Genomic DNA, 18,275 nt, shown 5'->3' with positions numbered 1-18,275 from the left:
ATTTTTTTCCAACTAATTTGTTATTACCTTCATTCAGCACAAACCGACCAGCTCAAGTTGTTTGAACAGTGGTCATAAATGCCACAGAAGAGGAAGAGTTTAGCGAATAATGAGCTAGTACAGAGCGTGTGGGAAACGGCGTGGGAAGAAGTCAAAGCCGTGGCTTTCAGGAAGCATGACACTGGCTTAGGGGGTGAGGTAGGGATGCAGTGATCACCCGTTTTATCTCGGAGGGTTGTAGGGTTGTGCCAGGGCACTGTGGGGATTCGTGCTTGTCATCATGGCTTGGGTGAGTGACCCCTCCCCAGGCCACCTGACCCAGCGGCTGCTGCCTGAGGACCTGGCCTGGCAGTGGGAACTCCCCCGACCTGGCTCTTCAGCGTCACTGGGCTTTGGTCTGGGTTTTGGTCAGCCTTGCTGGAGCAGACCCTCTGAAGAGGGGGCTGGGGGGAGGTGTGCTCTCACCCAGGCACTGATTTCCATGGCAGGTGCTGGGTCTAGGTCTAGTGTGTAGGGGGAGGAGATGAGGCTGCTTTAAAATTGGGGTGAGGTAAGGCTGGGTCCAATCCTGTAGGACCACCCCTCCCTCAGAAGCTCCCTATTTTGTCACCACGAGGCCAGGACAGTTGGGGTCCTGATGGTCCATCTGACCCTGGGCATGGACATTCCTCCAGATGTTCGTCTGTCCCTCTCCTTCCTGTGTCTTGTTGGCTCCCCCTCCCCATGGTCCAGCCCTAGCAGTAGGAGGGTGGTGGGTGGGAGGCAGGCGGCACAGGTCAGGGCACTGAGGGACACTGGGGAGTTTGCAGCGCTCAGCCTGAGAAGTGCGGGCTTCCCACCTTGGGAGGACCAGAGCCTCCACCAGGAGGGATGGCCTGGCCCTGGGTCAAAGTCCATCGTAGCCTTGGTTCTAACCAAACCTAACTCAACCTTGGGGGAAAGGAGGGGGGAATGTCTTCCCACCAGCAGGTGGGGGATGGTGGCCTCCTGTTGCAGATGCCTGTCCATACCCACGGTGGCGTTCCTTGCACGTGGTGGGTTGAGTGCGTCCTTGCAGGAAGTACCCAGTGAAGACTTTTGGGTGAGACCATGATTGAGTCTTTGCTTCTCGTTTCCTTCCTCCATCCTCTTTCCCTAAATTATTTTTCCTGGTACCTGATCCCCTATAAAGTTTTGTGGGAACTTTGTGGGGTCAGTGACTCATTCGTCTCTGTTCCAGACCAAGGACTTCAGGAGCCCACGGTGTGTGGGACCTGGGGGCACATGGTGGTCACTGTGTCCCTGGAAGGGTCAGGAAGACTGTGACACGTGGGTCAGCAGCACATCCTACCACGGTTTCCGAAAGGGTCCCTGTGGCCCGGGCATGCCCTGATCACACAGTGGTTCCCGACGCAGGGGCTGTGTCCAGGGCTGCAGGGCAGGAGCATCGTGGGGCAAGGTCCCAGCTGCAGGGGCCCTCGGGTGTGCCCGAGGGGGCAAGGCAGAGAGGCGCAGGCCTCTGGCGGAGCTGGCGGGCAGACGGGGCAGCTAGGGTGGTGGCCTCATCCCTGGGACCGTCCCCGGGTCCCCGGGGTCCGCCCTGAGCGGTCAGAGCCCAAGAGACCCTGGACCCACGGCGCCTTCACCCACCTGGGGCTGTCCACGTGCTATGCCTGCCCCGGGAGCTGCATGTTGGACACGTTCTCAGGATGTTCTTGAGCTTAACGCCAACACTGAGCATCACGTGGCCCTGGAGTGCGGTGTGAGCGCTCGTCCTGGGGCTGGGGTGGGCACAACGGCCCTGGACTGAGGGGCACGACTGGCCTGCCCTGGGGGAGCCTGGCCTGTCTCCACGAGCTAGTGTCCCCCCTGCACCATAAGTGAGGGAAGCCCGGCCGGCGGTCTGCACCCAGACAGGTTCCCTGCTCTTCATGGGGAGGTGGCCCATGGTGGCAGTGGGTGCTTCTAGGGGCGGCAGGAGAAATGCCACTCTTGTCTCCATCGCGTGGTTGAACCACTCGGATCTGAGCATTCCCGAGGTGCGGTAAGTGAGCTGGGCAGGCGGTGGCTCCCCTCATGCTTCCCGGTGCCCTCTTCGCCAACCCCGGGCTCGCCGCTTATGAAGCCAAGCCCGCACGGAGAGGTCAGTGACCCCAACTGGGGCGGACAGTGCGCAGCACTTCACTGTGGGCTGTGGGCGATGGGGCATTAGGGGTGATGGGATGGGGCCAGGGCCAGGAGGGGGCAGTTGGCCTGCAGAGGTTTCCCACCTCTTTCCAAGCTGGACATAGCTGAGCCTGTGCCTTGGGTGACATCCAGGGGCCAGGGGTTACCCCGTGGCCACCAGCCCCTCCCTGAGGGTGGCTCACAGTTGGGGTGCACACCCTATGCCACTTGCCCCCTCAGATGCTTTGAAGTCAAGCCACTGTCCAGCGGTGATTCCTTAACACCAGCTCCGCAGCTCCTACTGCATGTGTTTACAAGTCATAATTTTGTTTTATTTGCCAAAAAAACAGTACCAGACATCAAACCACAGACCCCTGAGAGGTGGGCTCCGCATGAGGGCTCTCTGGCCTTGACCTTGGCCCTGCTCATGGATGCCCCACTGACTACCCTCCTGTGGCAGACACAGGGTGCTCCAGAGCATCTGTGTCCCCTCGGTGACTGGATTAACTCTGAGGCTTAGAGGTCCTCACTGGAAACATCTGTCCAGGCCACGTGCTCGGGGCCGCCAGGTGCCCTCTCCCCACTTGGATGATGGCTTGCTTAAACGGCTCCAGAACCTTCGGGTTTGTCTAGCAGGTGGGCTGTGTGTGGTGCCCAAGCGAGAGCTGGATGTGGGCCCTTGGCCAGGCCTGGCTGTGGGGCGGGGGTTCCAGGTGCCAGAGGACACGGAGTGCACCTGTGTGGCACCACTGTGTCCAGAGCTGTTGGGCGTTTTCAGATCCCCCCGGGGAACCCAAATCTGATTTTGGAGAACCTCTAAAACAGAAGCTGCATGGCATGGGCTTCCCCAAGACCTCATGTTTCTCAAGTGATTTCTGTGCTTGGTGTGGGTGGGGACACCCTAGAGCCCACCATCTCTCACCAGCATGGCTCTGGTGCCCCGGGTGTGGGCACAATTGGCGCCAGGGCTTGGGGGCTAGTCCTGGCAGCTCAGAAGTTGGGTCCGTGAGAAGTGCCTTCGTGTGCTGCAGGATAACCTTGGTGGGCTGTGGGGGAGGTGCCCAGCCTGGCACCTGGGTGTGAGTGTGTGACCGTGAGGCCCGTGTGCCCGTGTGCAGCCCTGACCCTGCACTTCAGGACCGTCCTGGAACGTGCTCCCCAGCATGGGAAGGGGGAAACAAGGGATGAGACTGTGTTGTGCTTAGGGAGGCACCCGGGGTTTGCCCTGGATGGGGGTGGCCTCTCTTTATTTCTCGGGACTCAGGGTGTTTGGTGGCAGTTGCCCCCTGGATGGTAGATGTCCCCTCTTCCCTCTAAGGGGCAGGGTGGGTATGAGGCGCAGGGGAGGACCTCCCCAGGCCCATTGTTGGAGAGACGGCGACCCTGACATCGTCGTCCTTCCTTGCTCTCAGGTGCTCGCCTGCTCCTCAAAAGCTTTCAGACAGTGAAACTTGGAATCATTCAGTGACTATTACAATTTGTTTTCTGATTTTATTCCTGGTATTTAACTAATGTGCAAAACTGTTTTCCACTTTTTTAAAGGACCGGGGGCTCAGTGAAGCATCTGCCTCTGGCTCAGGTCGTAATCTTGGGGTCCTGAGGTGGGGTCCTGAGGTCGAGCCCCGTGTCGTGTCGGGCTCCCTGCCCTGCGTGTGTCTGCTTCTCCCCCTCCCTCTGCCGCACCCCCCTGCTTGTGCTTGGTCGGTCTCTTTCTCAAATACATAAAGTCTTTTAAAAAGACCAGTGGCTACACAACCTTGAGAGCAGTGAGACCTGTCCCACGTCGGATGCATCCCTGAGGTGACCAATGGCCAGTGCAGGGCAGAGAACTGGGCCTGCCAGGCCCCTTCCTCCATCTGGGTGTATGGGCAGTGTCTCGGGTGCACAGATTCCAGAACTCAGGTTGCCCGGGAGTGGGTTGGGAGGCTGCATCTGGCACCCTTTCCTTGCAGGGTGATAACCTTGGGTTGATTCAGACGAATTTGTTGTGGGCAGTCGGGCCCCTGACAGACCTGATGCGCCCTGTGCGTGGAGGCACGGCGTGGCCCGTTGGCTCCTCTCTGAGGTTGGGTGGCATCTTCCCTCTCCTCTGGCGGAAGCACGAAGGCTGCAGCTCTGGTGGCCCCAAGGTGGGGCCACAGGTCGGGGCAGAGGGTGGCGCAGCGTGAGCTCACGGCCGCCCCGTCCTCTGCTTTCAGGTGTGGCGGACGAGCTCGCGTTCCTGGAGGAGTGCCAGCGCAGAGGCCAGAGTGCGCTGCCCTCCCAGCCCGCCGGCAGCAGCGGCCAGTCGCCGAGGGCACAGAGGCCGGCCTCCCTGCCCAAACCCGAGCCTCATGACATCGCTGAAGAGGACGAGCCGGGCCGACAGCGAGCCACCCACAGCCTCTGGGACCCCTCACTGCTCTCTGCAGGTGTGCAAAGGGAAACCGAGGCAGAGCTTCCCCGCAGGGACGCCTCCTTGCCCTCCCGGGACCAGAGAGGACAGAAATCGCTCCTGTGCTGTTGTGTACTGACCTGATGATGGGATGGGCTGGGCGGGGGCATGGGGGCTGCTTGGAGCGCGGCGGCAGTGGTTGGGGCCCCTGCAAGGTTCCTCAATTAAAACGGGGTGCCAGTCCTCCACGACGGTACGGAGTGTGTTGTCTTGGCAGAGGATGCCAGGCGCTGCTTCTACTTTCCATGTTCCTTTTTGTCACTTCCCACTTGGTGCTTGGGCTCTTGCAATGTGGCCGGGACACAGGCCCCTGGCCCCCCCCTTAAACCTCACAGCGCTTCCTGCCGCTCGTGCCTTCACCCATGCTTGGTTCCCGGGTTGCAGACAGAACGGAGCGCCCCCACCCTGGGCATCCTGCGCCACCTTCCCCTGGGGCGTTGGCTGGGATTCCTCTCCCACCTCTGACACTCTGGATGCTAATGACCCCATCTTTCCAGAGCCCTGGCTCTGCTCTCCCCCAGCTTCTTGGCCTGTAATTTCTTATAAAGCCCCAAAGGGTCTTCAAAGAGTCTTTCCCCCATTGAAAGTTCTGGATGGTTTCTGAGAGGTTGGCTGTGCTTGTGGCTTCGACCTGTGTTCTGAGGTCCGGTCTGTTTATTTGGACTTTTTCATGAGTGGGAAGCACCTGCGCCCATGTTTGCTGACATCCCCCCCCCACCCCCGGGAGTGGCCATGGTGACCCTCGTGCACTAGGCGGTAGGAGACATCGGGGTGATGGCGAGGTATGTGGCAAGGCTGCTTCTGGGTATTGGCGGAGCACCCCAGTGCAGCCGGGGATAAGGCCGAAGTCTGTCGGACCCTTCCTCCCCTAGAACCTTCTCCTGGGAAGTTGGCCCCTCACGCTTCTTCTGTTCTTAGGGACAGACAGATACGTGGTGGGTTTTGCTGAGGACGGAAGGCAGGTGTCCCCTGCCTGATACTGGGCGTCCTGGGGCTTTGAACCCTAGCCAGAGCGTCCTCGGGGCTGTGCTCTCACAGAGTGGTGCTGAGCAAACACATGGATCACAGTTTGGAGGCATTGGCCTTCTCGTCGTGGGGTGAAACATTGGGGGGTTGCAGGGTCGTGCAAGTTCAGAGGATGTGTTCCATCTTGAGTGGGCACGTGGACATTTCCCCAGTTGATTGTCAGCTCCTGGCACTGTGTGGTTTGGGTAAGGGGCCGCGTGGTACCCAGGGGTCTTGGTAAGGGACACGTGGTGGATTCAGTTTGCCTGAACCAATCACCATTTGGACGATGGTCTTTAATGAGCAGTGTCTGGTTGGAAGGACGCCGTCAACCTGCGTACCTGGTCCGAACCCCGTTCCTGAGAACAAGGAGTGTGGCCAGGCCTCCGACCCTCCCTGGTGGTCTTGCTCAGGGATGGCCAGGATCTGGGGCAGGACCTGGGCCCGTCACCAGCGCCATGTGCCCAGAGGGCACATCCCGAGTCCAGCGCGGGGCTGGGGCTTCCTGATGAGGCCGCTTGTTGGCTCGAGGTCCCCAGTACGTGGCCCCAAATCACAAAGTGGGATGCAAAGCTGGTGAATGCCTTCCCAGGCGGTGGGAGCACCCCCCTCAGGGCATTCTTCCTGCCAGCAGGGTGCTTCACTTCTCTGCACCAACCATTTGCAGCTCTTGATTCTGCTTTGCAGATCCGGGCACCAGGCAGCAGTAAAATGGTGCTGGGGCTCCCCCCGGGAGCTCCGCCCGAGCTGGGTCCCTGGAGACCTGGACAGTGCCAACCCCGGGCAGGATGGCCCATGGGCCCCAGGGTGGTCAGTAGGGGCCTCACGCCTCCAGCTTGGGGGTGGATTCTTCTGGAGAACAGTGTGCATGGAGGAGCTCCGTTCCCAGCTGCTCAGGTGCCTCCCGCTCGTGCCTCAGCACTGGAGCTGCCACTAGATGGAGGGGCCCCACCCACGGAGCCCAACGGGGGGGGGGGCTGTTGGGACACAGGGGGCACGGGAGGAGGGGGCAGCGGAGGCAGGTGGTGGCAGCGGCTCGGCTCCCAGTGCCCTCGGCTTCGTGGGCTGTCCCTCTAGTGCTACTACCTGATGAACCTAACATGCTTCTCTGCCCAGAACTTTCACCGAGTCTTTCCAGTGTTTCCTTCTGTGAGCGATGCTTGGTGCGTGAGCCTGTTGGAAGACGGCCAGTGGACCTGGTGATCCCAGTGACGGCTGACAGGGGGCATGGCCTTGTCCCGGTCGCAGACTCTGAAGGAACCTGCTTCCCTGTGGAGCCGCCCCTGTGCCCGCTGGTGCCCCATGGCCCTTCGGAGGCCTGGCCTTGGCGCTGCCATCCTGTTGGCTTGTAGTTTTAGATCGTTAACATCCGACGGGCATTTCTGTCCCCTTAGTCACGTTACCACCTTGTCGTGTGGGAAGGGGGCCCTGGGTGAAGGTTTGCTTTGCCGCCGCACTGTCAGGGGCAGAGCAGGTGACCCTGGGTTTGTGCCATGGGTGTGGCAGGGGCAGGGACCTGGGAATTGGGCTGCCTGCTTTCGGACAGGCATCCCCGGCCAGATTGCGATGGAGCCCCTGCTCCTGGCCGTCCGCGAGCACCAGGCATTTGGCTCCCTCGGTTGGAGCCCTGGGTGCGCATGCAGCCCCCTGAGGGGTGTGCCGGCTCAGGTGCAGGATTGCTTATTCAGCACCTGTTTCCTTGTGTGGTTTTGAAGACCATCCCAGGCCGTCAGAGCTGCCTCTTGGGGCAAATCAAACTTCCGGGAACTTGCGTCTGTCGTGACCAGAGAGCCCTGGGCCTCTGAGGGCACAAGCAGGAGGGGTGGTTGCAGGTGGTGCTGGAGTGTGGTCCTGTGGCCGCAGGCTGGTTGGCGTCCCCCACATGCCCCAGCTGCAGAGGACCTGCTGGGGGGGTGTGCATCAGCTCCACACCCCCAGAATCTTGCCATTGGTGCTGGAATTCCTTTAGTTTGTCCCAAGTTATTTTTTGGTCATCATAAAATTAAAAATGTCTTGTAGCAGAAGTGGTATTTTATTTATTTATTTATTTTATTTTTTAAAAGGTTTATTTATTTATTTGTTCATGAGACCCACAGAGAGAGAGTGAAGCAGGTTCCACGCAGGGAGCCCAATGTGGGACTTGATCCCGGGACTCCAGGATCACGCCCTGGGCCGAAGGCAGGCGCTAAACCGCTGAGCCACCCAGGGATCCCCTAGAAGTGGTATTTTAATGAGAAATGTATTTCCTGGCCCTGTGCTGGGCAGCGGGTGCTCCCTGGGGAGGGGCCAGGGTGGTGGTGACCATGGCTGGAGCCCAGCTCTGCCTGACGTGTGCTTGGGGGCTTCGGGGTCCCTTCAGGGTCAGGGGTTAGGATCTCATGACCAGACAAGGGCACTCAGGCCAGGCCAGGCAGGCCTCCCGTGCTCTGTCCTGGAGGCAGGACGGGGTCCTGGGCCCCCCGTGCTCCTCTGGGTCCATCTGTTCCTCCTCCTGGTTGTCATAGTCGGGCCAGGAGATGACAGCTCGGTAAAGCCAGGGGAGTGCAGGGGCGTGCAGGAAGTCAGCAGGTTTTTCTTTTTCTTCTTGGGTTATTTTACGCGTAATTGGATCTGGTAGGGGGAGAGGGGGCTGCCCTCCCTCTAAGAAATTATGCCTCAGCCCCACAGTCGGCCACACCCCCAGAAGGCACCCGTGAAGCCTCTGAACCCCACTCCCTGTGTGTCCTTGAACCCCACTGGCACTTGGCTGCCCTGCTCACAGCCGGCCTGGGAGCCCATCCTGGGAAGAATCCCCTCTGGAGGTTTCTCCACAGAAGACCCTCCCAGGACCGAATGGCCCATCCTGATGTCACCTCACACCTCCCGTGTGTAATCACATCTGAGAAAGGACCCAGGGACATGTCCCCAAACTAGCTCTGGTTCCCTGTTTGGTGCCTTGGAGGCTGTTCTTGTGCCCCCATTGTGGCTGTTTGGGTCTGTTCACCGGATTCGCCCCTGGGTGCGGCTGTGGGTGAGCCCTCTGCATGCCCACGCCCTCACCTGCCGGGTGGGTTAGCCCTCTGTCTTCTCCCTCCTGTTCAGAACTCTGAGGCAGCTTTCCTAAACACACAGCCTTGGATGACTTAGCATCTGGCAGGTGTCACAGTCTCCGGGTGAGACAGGCAGGCCACGTGGAACCTCAGGTGCACGGGCTACAAGGGAAAGTGGCCGGTTGCCTCAGGGGGTGAAGGAGTGGGGCACGTAGGGCCTCCTGTGTCACTTGCGTGAGGACCAAGTGGATCGGAGGCCTGTTGTCTTCGAGGTGTGTGTGGTCTCTGGTGCTGTCACGGGGTCAGCAGACTGTCCACCTGGCAGTAGGTGGTGAGGCCATTAGCCAGGCCTGGGGCAGGTGTTGGGGATCCTTGTGCATTGGCTGAAGGTCCGCGTCTGAGGAACTGAGCCCACGTGTCTGGGACTGTGGTTCTGCAGACAGACAAGTGTCGTGCCCCTGTGGCATCTGATGACTGCGTCTGTGTCCCATATGGATGGGAAGTGATGCTCCAGAACATGGCCTCGTAGTTAAAAATCCTGAGGTGCTTCCAGGTGATCTTTGAGCAGGCTCGGGGGCGTGCATGAGTCCCAGCCTCACAGCGACGGGGCTGGTTCGGTCCCTTGTCCCATCAAACACGGCTCTTTGCCCTGCAACCAGCACCCAGCCCATCTGCTGGCTCATCATTCAGCACGCTGTTGAGACAAGTGAGCACAGGGCCCTAAGTTATTTCTGCACAACTGGAGCCGGGGCTGTTGGATGAACCCTCTGGGGGGTGAGCGGGTGCACATTTACCTGTCTCTCCTCCGCCTTCAGCCAAGCACAGGCTAAACATACAGCATGGGGAAAGTGAAAGGTTCTTGTCCTTATATGAGAAATGGGAATGGAGAGCCCAGAACCTGCAGAGGGGACTCTGGACTGGCCAGGGCTGCAGGGAGCACCCGGGGTGGGGGGTGGGGTGTCCAGGGGGCGCGGGGTGGGGTTGCAAAGGGCAGATGTGAGAACTCAGCAGCGTGAGCAGAGGGGCGTGTGAGCTGCACGTTGCCGCCTGCATGGCTGTGACGCCCTTTGAATAATGTCAGAGGCTCCTCTGCAATTTAAAAAGTCAGCTCATGGTTTTGTTGAGCTTCAGACGTGGACTGGAGACGAGTGGAGGCACCTGTGCTCACTGTGTCTTTTTTTAAACACGGGGGAGAATTTGGAAACCTGTTTGCCTCTTAGTGGGGAAGCAGCCGCTGTTGTGCACAGTGTTTCACGAGCCGTGTTTCCTTAGGGTTCAAAGAAGGTGGCAAGAGGAAGAAGCAGAAGCAGAGAGAGGAGTCCAAGAAGAAGAAGGCGACCAAAGGCAACCACTAGACGGACTCGCGGCCTCGCTGGCGCCCAGGCTGGCTCCGTGCGGCAGTGCGCACGCGTTAGGTAGCGGCACCTGCTTGGCCACTGTCCCAAGACCACACCTTCTCTGCACGGGGACGCTGGTGATGATCAGTCAGCGTAGGGACGGCAGGAGATGGGAGTGATGGCTGTGGGTGGCGGTGGCACGGGCGTGGAGCCTGCCTGGATTGTCCCTGCTTGTCTCCGCACTAAATCCGATAGTGTCTCCTCAGGAGTGGTTAAGAACCCAGCTCCTTTTCAACTCTTCAACCACGACACCAGCTCCTGAGGCGCGTAGAGCTTTAGAGCTGCGACGGTGCAGGCAGATAAGCGAGTGTGTGTTCACGGAATGACTTGTGGCGGTAGAGTTCCTGGAGCTAGCGCGTGGTGAAGGGCAGGGTGACTGGGCGGGGATCGCACTGGCACGTCAGGGCGCAGCTGCCAGGTGCTCGTCCTTCACACAGGGGGGCGGGGGGGATGGGGGTTAGGCTTCGAAGCAGCTCTGCACAGGGCCCTGGCCATACCCGTGGGGTCCCTGGGGGTGAATCACTTAGATATAAAGTCATTCCTTATATTTATTGTGGTTTTAATCTCTAGCCCAAACTTGACTTCAAATATGCTTTGATTTTTGCTGAACCCCATCTTCTTTCTTCGGACCCATAGTTCATCTTAGTGTCTGCACAGGAGCCTACAGAGTTTTGTTGGGTCGTGCCGTCTCGGCGCCTGGCTGGGTGGTGCCGGGGAAGGCCAGGCGAGGTTCTTAGGGCCACGCGCCCTCTCACGGTGAGACGTGAACCAGGAAGGGGAACGAAATGCTTCAGTCTGTCAACATTGACACCTTTACAAACATCGGTTTTTTTTTTTAAACGATTTTTTAAAATTCTCTCCTGCTGCCCCCCCCCGGCCCCGCCCCCCCTCCCCCCGCCGCCCAGCAAGACTCTGTGCGGTTTTTGTGCTTATGCCTCTGCATGATCAGCTGCTGCTCAACCCCTTCTACTGACTAGATCCTGAGCTGCCTCAACCCTCCTGCACGCACCCTGCCTGGCCCGCTTCCGCAGCACGCGGGCCTGCTCACGCCACTCGGCTTAGGGGCCCTGGGGCAGAGCTTGCACGGGATCCAGGGGTGCTGGTGACTTGGGTCTGGTGGTGTCTAGCCCGCCCAGCCCCCTGTGGCCGTGTCATGGGCGTGTGAGCCAGAGATGAGTGCAGCCTTCGTGGTCTTCAGGTGACTGTTATAGGGAAATTTGCTTTGCTTGGCTTTGGTGGGGTGGCGGTGTGGACTGCTGTGGACTGCTTACCGTGGGACACGTGCCCTGGAAGGTGTGATGTATTTTAAGTGTTACCTACATAAATAAAATGTCAACGCAACATGGTCCCGCTCACTTGACATTGTTCCTCACATCTGCAAGTTGCACTGTTGTTAGGAATTAAAAGTAAAGACCGTTGCTGTCTGTCATTTCAACGGTGAAAGATAAAGTGATACATGGGGCAAGAGGCTGGACTCGGAGGTCACCGTGAGATGCGGTGTTGTGTTCGGGCCATCCTCCCACCAAACCAAGCTCTGTGAGCCCAGGAGCCTGGCTGGTGGTGCGGGAGCTGCTGGAGGAGGCGGGACATGTCTGGGCCGTGTGTGTCCCGGGCCCCAGGACACACCATAACAGGGCCACAGGAAAGAGCCTCTCCCAAGGGGACGTCTGGTTTGGGGGTTCATGGCAGATCCTCACATGGGGAGTCTGCTGTCGGCACCGGGGAAGGGGGGAAGCCCAGTCCTGGCCCGTGACCCTCCCTGTGCTCCACGGCTGGTCTCGTCGGGACAAGTGTCCCTGAGAGTGTGTCCTCCAGTCATCCCAGAGCGAGCTGCCATCGGCCATCGGGCCCCTGGTCCTCACCAGGCCTGCAGCGGGGCGGGCAGCTTACGACCGCGCTTCCCTCTGGACAGAGGCCCTACGGGCCTGGAGAGCAAGATAGGTGCTGCTTCCCAGGCTGCGAGGGGAGCATGGGACAACCCGGCCCCCAGCCTGTGCTGAGAGCGTGTGCGCTCACCCCGTCAGCCCTGCCCGTGTGGTGTGTGCCCCACCCCCTCAGAGTGGGGCTGCTGTGTAGAGGCTGGGAAGCCAGCGCCCAGGCTGACCCAATTCTCTTCAGGGCAGCTGCTGAAGGCCCGGTGCCTGGTGGCCTCTCGGAGGGGCTGCATGGGTGCTGGGCAGACATGACGGTGCTGGAGGGCAGGACCCAGCCAGCCTCCTCCTGCTGCACCCTCACCCGGAGGGCCACGTGGGGCTGGCTGGAGCTTGTGGGTGTGGGCTGGGAGGTGGTCCCAGCAAAGGCCCCCACATGTACCCACGGCTGTCCGCCAGCCCATGCCCCTGGGTTAGGACGATCACTGCCTGCAAACTCCCTTTTTTTTCAAGCCATGGAAAGCATTTTAATGACAACTGGCATCACAGGTATAAGTAAATAGCTCCTGTCCGTCTATAATATGTGCTAGAAATATCTTTTTAAAAGGTCCAGCTAAGGTTACGAGGCTTCAGGGACCCTTTCTTAGCTACCAACTCCCTTTTAACAGGGATTTTCACACATTTATGTTGAAGTTCTTGCACAGACAGGCCCAGGGTGGCTACACCCAGTGCCTGGAGAGTGACACGGTGCCATCTGAGACAGGTAGGGCCGTGACCTTAATAATCACATGCCCGGGGCTCCTTTGAGGGCCACCTACCCTGCCCCTAGGAACCTGCTGCCGGGCCCGGCCCCTCGGGCTGTGTTACTCCCATGTTGCCACAGTAAGAATGAGGCTGGGCCTGGCTGCCCCTCCAAGGAGGCCACTGGTGCAGGTGCCTGAGGTCCCCTGGCCCCTACTGAGCCCATAGCCGATGACCAGCGCAGGTCACCCCTGGTGTCACGCTCTCTCCTGTCTGCACCTGGGGTGCCACCTGGTGCCCCCACATTCCCATCCTCGTCTCATCCAAGTGTGTGGGTGACCTGGTTCCTGGCAGACATCGAGTGGTGGGTGGCCAGGAGCCCTGCCAGGGCCGTGCCCACTGAGGATGTGTGGGGAGGCGTGAGGACAGAGCCTTGGCATGGCATGGGTGCTGAGGTGGGTGCTTGGTGCCGGTGTGGGCTTGGGCGGGCTCTGGGCATGCCTCAACAGGTGTGTCTGTGCCTCTGACCCATGGCTCCTTGGAGAAACCTCAGCACCAGCTCCAGGCGGCAAGTGGCCCCAGCATCTTGTCACCAATTAGGAAGTAATCCCGTAGCTATGATGTGTCCCAGACCTGCACGGACTGTTCCTCTGGGGACACCGAAGCAGCAGGGAGCCCCCTTCCTGGATACTGGACTGTGGCCACATTAGGAGGGATGGGCCGTGTCACTGGAGCCACTATGCTGCCTTCTCTGCGGTGGCTCTCCACCCGGCCCTGCCTGGCCTGCTGCACCCTGGGCTGTCTACAGGCACACCAACCACAGCCTGGCAGCAGCTGGCGTTAACCCTTCACCTTTTGCTTCGGGTTTTTATAGGTTTTGCTTGATCAGCACCATTCATTCTTAGTGAACAAACAGAATTCAGTTTTTATGGCATGAAAATTATTGTTTCTCTGACTGACTAGCCATTACGCAGTGACACGGGGCGACCCTGGATGACACAGGATGATGAATCTTCCCGTTCCTGAGAAATGAGTGTGATATACGGGACAGCAGTCAATCATCTGGCTCTAGGAGGATGGGGTGGGGCTTCCAGAGATCCTGGGCTTTTTCCTGGCCAAGGGCCTGGTTTGGGGAGGACCGTACATCCCCCTGCCTACCCCTGGGGGTACCTGCCACCTGGCTGTGTCCTGTGTCCCTCCTAATCCCAGGGCAGCAGGCCCGGGCCCAGTGGGTGGAGGGCAGGGAGGGCAGAGCCTGCCCCTCCTGGGGCAGTCGTGTGGGCTGCGATACCATGTTTCTTAGGGAGGCCTATGGCACGGGGGCATGGAGGACGCTCTGCTTCTCCTGTCCCTTTACAGAGGAGAGCCCAGACTCCAGGATGTCATGTTGGTTTCCTGGAGTCCACAGAGCTGGGCCTGATGGGAGCCGGCCGTTCTGCTCCTGCGGAGCAACCCGCATGCTGCAATCTCTCCCCGTGCGCGTCCAGTGTCTCTCCCTCTGCTTTCTCGCTTGGGATCTTGTAAAGATGAATTTTCCTGGGTCCACTCTGGGTCCATGAAGTGCACTTTGTACAGAAAAGCCTAATAAATGCGTCTTTCCTTCCCAGGTCTCTGAGGAACCACTTGGTGCTCTGTGTACCCCCCCAACCCCCTGCTGGGGACGGCGTGACAGCCAACTACTTCCTCTTTCCAACCCCCCAATGAATGTGCAGACTTTAAGATCTTTCTTGTGTTGCATCCAGTGTAGTCAGTCCCAGACACTCTGAATCTAGGCTACCTAATCTGTCCAGAGGGGTGTGGATACCGGTGATCGTGAGGAGTGTGTGTACTTAATGAGGGTTACCCAGGACTTGGGGTAGCTGTGTGTGCCGGGCTGGCCTGGTGGGCCTGAGAGGCTCAGCGAAAGCTCTGGCCTTTGCGCACCCCATCCCATAGGAGGGCATGGAGGGCCCCAGTGGTGACAACAGAGTGTGGGCTGAGCCATGAAAGGGATATCAGTTTGCTCTCAGGGACCAGAGATGTTAAAAGCCTTTGGGAAAAACTCAGGGGTGATACAAGTAAAATGAAAAAGCAACATAGCTGCCCCCACGTTCTCATTTCCCAGGGTAGCTGTAGGCCCGAGGAACTGCAGGCCTGATTTCTGGATGCCTAACAAAGGCTGGAAACCAGCTCACCCTTCTCTCTTCTGCCAGCTTCTGCCACCAGCTCTTTCTAGAGCCCCACTGTCATTGGTCTAGTGGAGGAGAGGCCACCAACAGTGGGTCAGTCCACCCATCCACCCATGTACCCATCCATGGAGGCCGCCTGCCTGCCCTCCCTCCCTCTAACCCTCCCTCTATCCACTTATCCATTATCCATCCATCTATCCATTCATCTACCTGTTCATCCATCTATCCATCCACCTATGCATTTATCCACTCATCCATGTACCCATCCATCCACTTATCCACCTACCCACACACTCATCCATTCACCAATACATACCCATTCGTCTACCCATCCACCTATCCACCCATCCACTATCCATTCATCCACTCATCCACCCACCCACACATCCACACATCCACCTACCCATCCATCCACCCTCCATCCATTGATGCATCCATCCATCAGTTCATCTCATCTATCATCCATCCACCAATCCATCTACTATCCATACACCCACCCATTGTCCACCCATTTATCTATTCATCCAACCGACTACCACCCACCAACCCACATGTATGCTCATTCATTCACCCATCCATCTATCCATCTACCCTTCTGTCCTTCCATCCATCCATCCATCCATCCATCCATCCATCCATCCATCAATTTACGCACCCATCTACCCATCCACCCATCCACCTATCTGTCCATCCATCCATCCACTCATCTACCCATCTATCTGTCCATCTATCTACCCAACCATCCATCTACTTATCTACCTACCCACCCACCCACACATCCATCCATCCACCAATCCATACTCATCCATCCACTCATCCACCCACCCATCCATATCCATCCATCCATGCACTCATCCATCATCCATCCACCAGTTCATCTACCCATCCATATACCCACCCATTGTCCATCCATCCATCTACCTACCCACTGACCTAGCTACTCATCCATCCATCCATCCATCCATCCATCCATCCATCCATCCATCCATCCATATATCCACCCATCCACTCACTCATCCAGCTGTTCATCTACCCATCCATCTACCTAACCATCCTTCCATCCATCCATTCATCCACCCACCCATTGTCCATCCATTGTCTAATGCACACTATGTGTCCAACATGTGTCAAGCACAACTGTATGTGTTGCAGCCCCACCCTGCAGAGGGGACAAGAGGTGATGTCCACAGGCAGGATAAGTCACCTCCAGCCCTACCCTTGTGCTCTGGCCATGGGCTCAGACAGCACAGGAGGAATTCAGAGGAGCTCATGCTGGTGGGGTTATTGAGGAGCTTCACAGGTGGGTTTTGGAGGGCAGAGGCAGCCAGACCTGTGTGCAGGCAAGGGGAAGCCTAAGCCAAGGCCTGGGGTGCAGGCTGGAGGTAGAGAGGTAAACCTGCAGAAGGGGAGGGGATTGGGCGAAACAGGAGGAGGTGAAGCTGGCAGGAGTGTGGGCCAGGTTGGGCAGCCTCCAGCAACAGCTAGAGCTTGGAGTGGGTGCTGAATACAGCACGTGGTGTGGCTGGAGCCCAGCAGAGCCAGCCTGGCCTAGGCGCAGACTGTTCCAAGGAGAGGATGGCGGGCTGCTGCTTTCCTGCCAGGCCCAGGGGCTCGACTGAGTGAGCAGTGGAGAACGAGCCTAGCCTGAGGATCACATCTGTGGTGAACAGTGGTCACCTGTCACTCAGCAGATCTTTCCGCCTGATGATTGACTGTCACTGAGAGGCTCTCCTGTCACGTTTGGCTCTGGGAGTCCCAAGTCCTTCCTTCCTGTCCCTCATCCCTCAGGACCGTGACCTGGGGAGCAGCCAGTGAGGAACCAGCCCAGAGTCATCGGCCTGTTAGAGTGGGGACAGCCCCTTGCTTGTCACCTTGTGAAGACAGACCTTGACCTACACAAGGCAGTCTGTTCTCCCTGTTTCAGGCGAGTCCCATGTTGCCCACCTCAGGTGGGCCCTGAACAGGGCCTGGGGTCTTGATAGAGGCAGTGAGGAGGGTCTGCTCTGCAGAGAAGGGCCCTGACAGCAGAGTGGTTGGAGGGAGGAATCAATAGCTCCCTGGGCAGAGGACCAGACCAGTTGGGCCACAGAGGTGCCCTCCTCCCGCCCCCCTTCCACCCCAGCTGCCTGCTTGCCCAGCCCCTCCCTGAGATCCCATGTCACCTGCAGGGGTTGATGGTGGCCCCAGAAACGTACATCCCCTTCCTACCCTGGGACCTGTGAGGGTCACCTTGTGTGAAACCTGGGTCTTTGCAGGCACGTTCAGCCAAGGATCTTGAGATCACGAGGATTAAGGTGGCCCTAAATCCAGTGATGGGTGTCCTAAGGTGAGGAGAGGAAGACATGAGACACAGATACAGATAGGAGGAGGCCATGCGGAGACTGAGGCCACGCCTGGGGTCACACAGCCATGAGCCCTGAGGTGCCTGGCGCCAGCGGAGCCAAAAGAGGTGGGAAGGGGGAGCCTCAGCAGGCCTGGACCTCAGACCTCAGTGCTCCAGACCTGCTTTAGGGACCTCAGGGGGACGGGCGTCAGCATTATGAGCACTTGGTGCCTGGAGATGTGTTCAGGGCCGAACAGATGGCATGCGGACCCTGCTCTCAGAACTTCCTCTTAAAACGTGGGTTCCCTGGCTTAATACTTGAGCATCCTAACGTTTAAAACCCCAAGTCGGGTATTTTCGGAGAAACTTCCCTGTATTTCTGTAGCTCAGTGTTGGAATTCCTCTTTACCGAAGGTGCTCACGAAGGTGCTCACAAGGGAGGTCAGCCTGCAGGTGTGTTGTGGCTCGGGGTTTTGTGGTGCAATGTTTCCTGTGGCCACAGGAGGGCGCCTCCATAAAAGAAACTGGGACTGGGCAGCTGCCACCATCACCCTGACGGGTGTGTGTGTGCACATGCGTGCACGCATGCTCACACGCATGCTCACACGCATGCACATACACTGCACACACGCATGCACACACGCAGCAGAGTAGGTTAGTCTCAACCTTTCATGTTCCAATTAATCAAGACTAAAATGGGCTGGAGGGGGTGGAGGCCTGAGCCCGTGTGCGGTCCCCTAGGTGAAGTAAAATAATTGGTTTGATTAGAGAGCGGGGAGTTATTTTTGTTGGACATTTACCACCTATTCTCATAACCGTATAAATAACGCATCAAAGGACTCACAAGAACACAGTTTGAGAAGATAAAATTAGGCTGTACCAAAAGTTTGGGATTTTTTTTCCCTACGCCCACATGCCAATAATATTTTCAGTTTTCACTCCAGTGACATCTGACAAATGGTAATTCGTGTGGCTTCCTGGGCTAACGGGGAAAAATAAAATCTATTGTTAATATTTCCAGCGCCCCCAGAGCTGGGCGCCTGCCCCTTGCTAAGTGGTGGTAGGGAGGAGATGTCAAATCTCCCCAATGGGAACCAGAGCCCTGCCCGCACCCCAGAGCAGATGCAGGGGCCCTTCCATCCTTGTGCTTGACAAGACCCGT

The 18,275-nt window shown here is 58.3% G+C and overlaps 1 protein-coding gene across 2 annotated transcripts in view; it reads left to right on the top strand.

Moving 5' to 3' along the window:
• The window catches only part of DNAJB6 (DnaJ heat shock protein family (Hsp40) member B6), a 74,315-nt gene extending 62,964 nt beyond the window's left edge, over positions 1-11,351 (top strand). For both annotated transcript variants that reach the window (XM_041751773.1, XM_041751774.1), the window contains exons 9-10: positions 4,344-4,556; positions 9,886-11,351. In XM_041751773.1, the coding sequence (XP_041607707.1) occupies positions 4,344-4,556; positions 9,886-9,968 (296 nt within the window). In that variant the 3' untranslated portion in view covers positions 9,969-11,351. The remainder of the gene's footprint in view (positions 1-4,343; positions 4,557-9,885) is intronic.
• Positions 11,352-18,275: the final 6,924 nt, after the last annotated feature.

This window comes from Vulpes lagopus, chromosome 4 (assembly GCF_018345385.1).
Source record: "Vulpes lagopus strain Blue_001 chromosome 4, ASM1834538v1, whole genome shotgun sequence".
Classification (NCBI taxonomy): domain Eukaryota; kingdom Metazoa; phylum Chordata; class Mammalia; order Carnivora; family Canidae; genus Vulpes; species Vulpes lagopus.
This window is presented reverse-complemented; position numbering and strand designations above follow the sequence as displayed.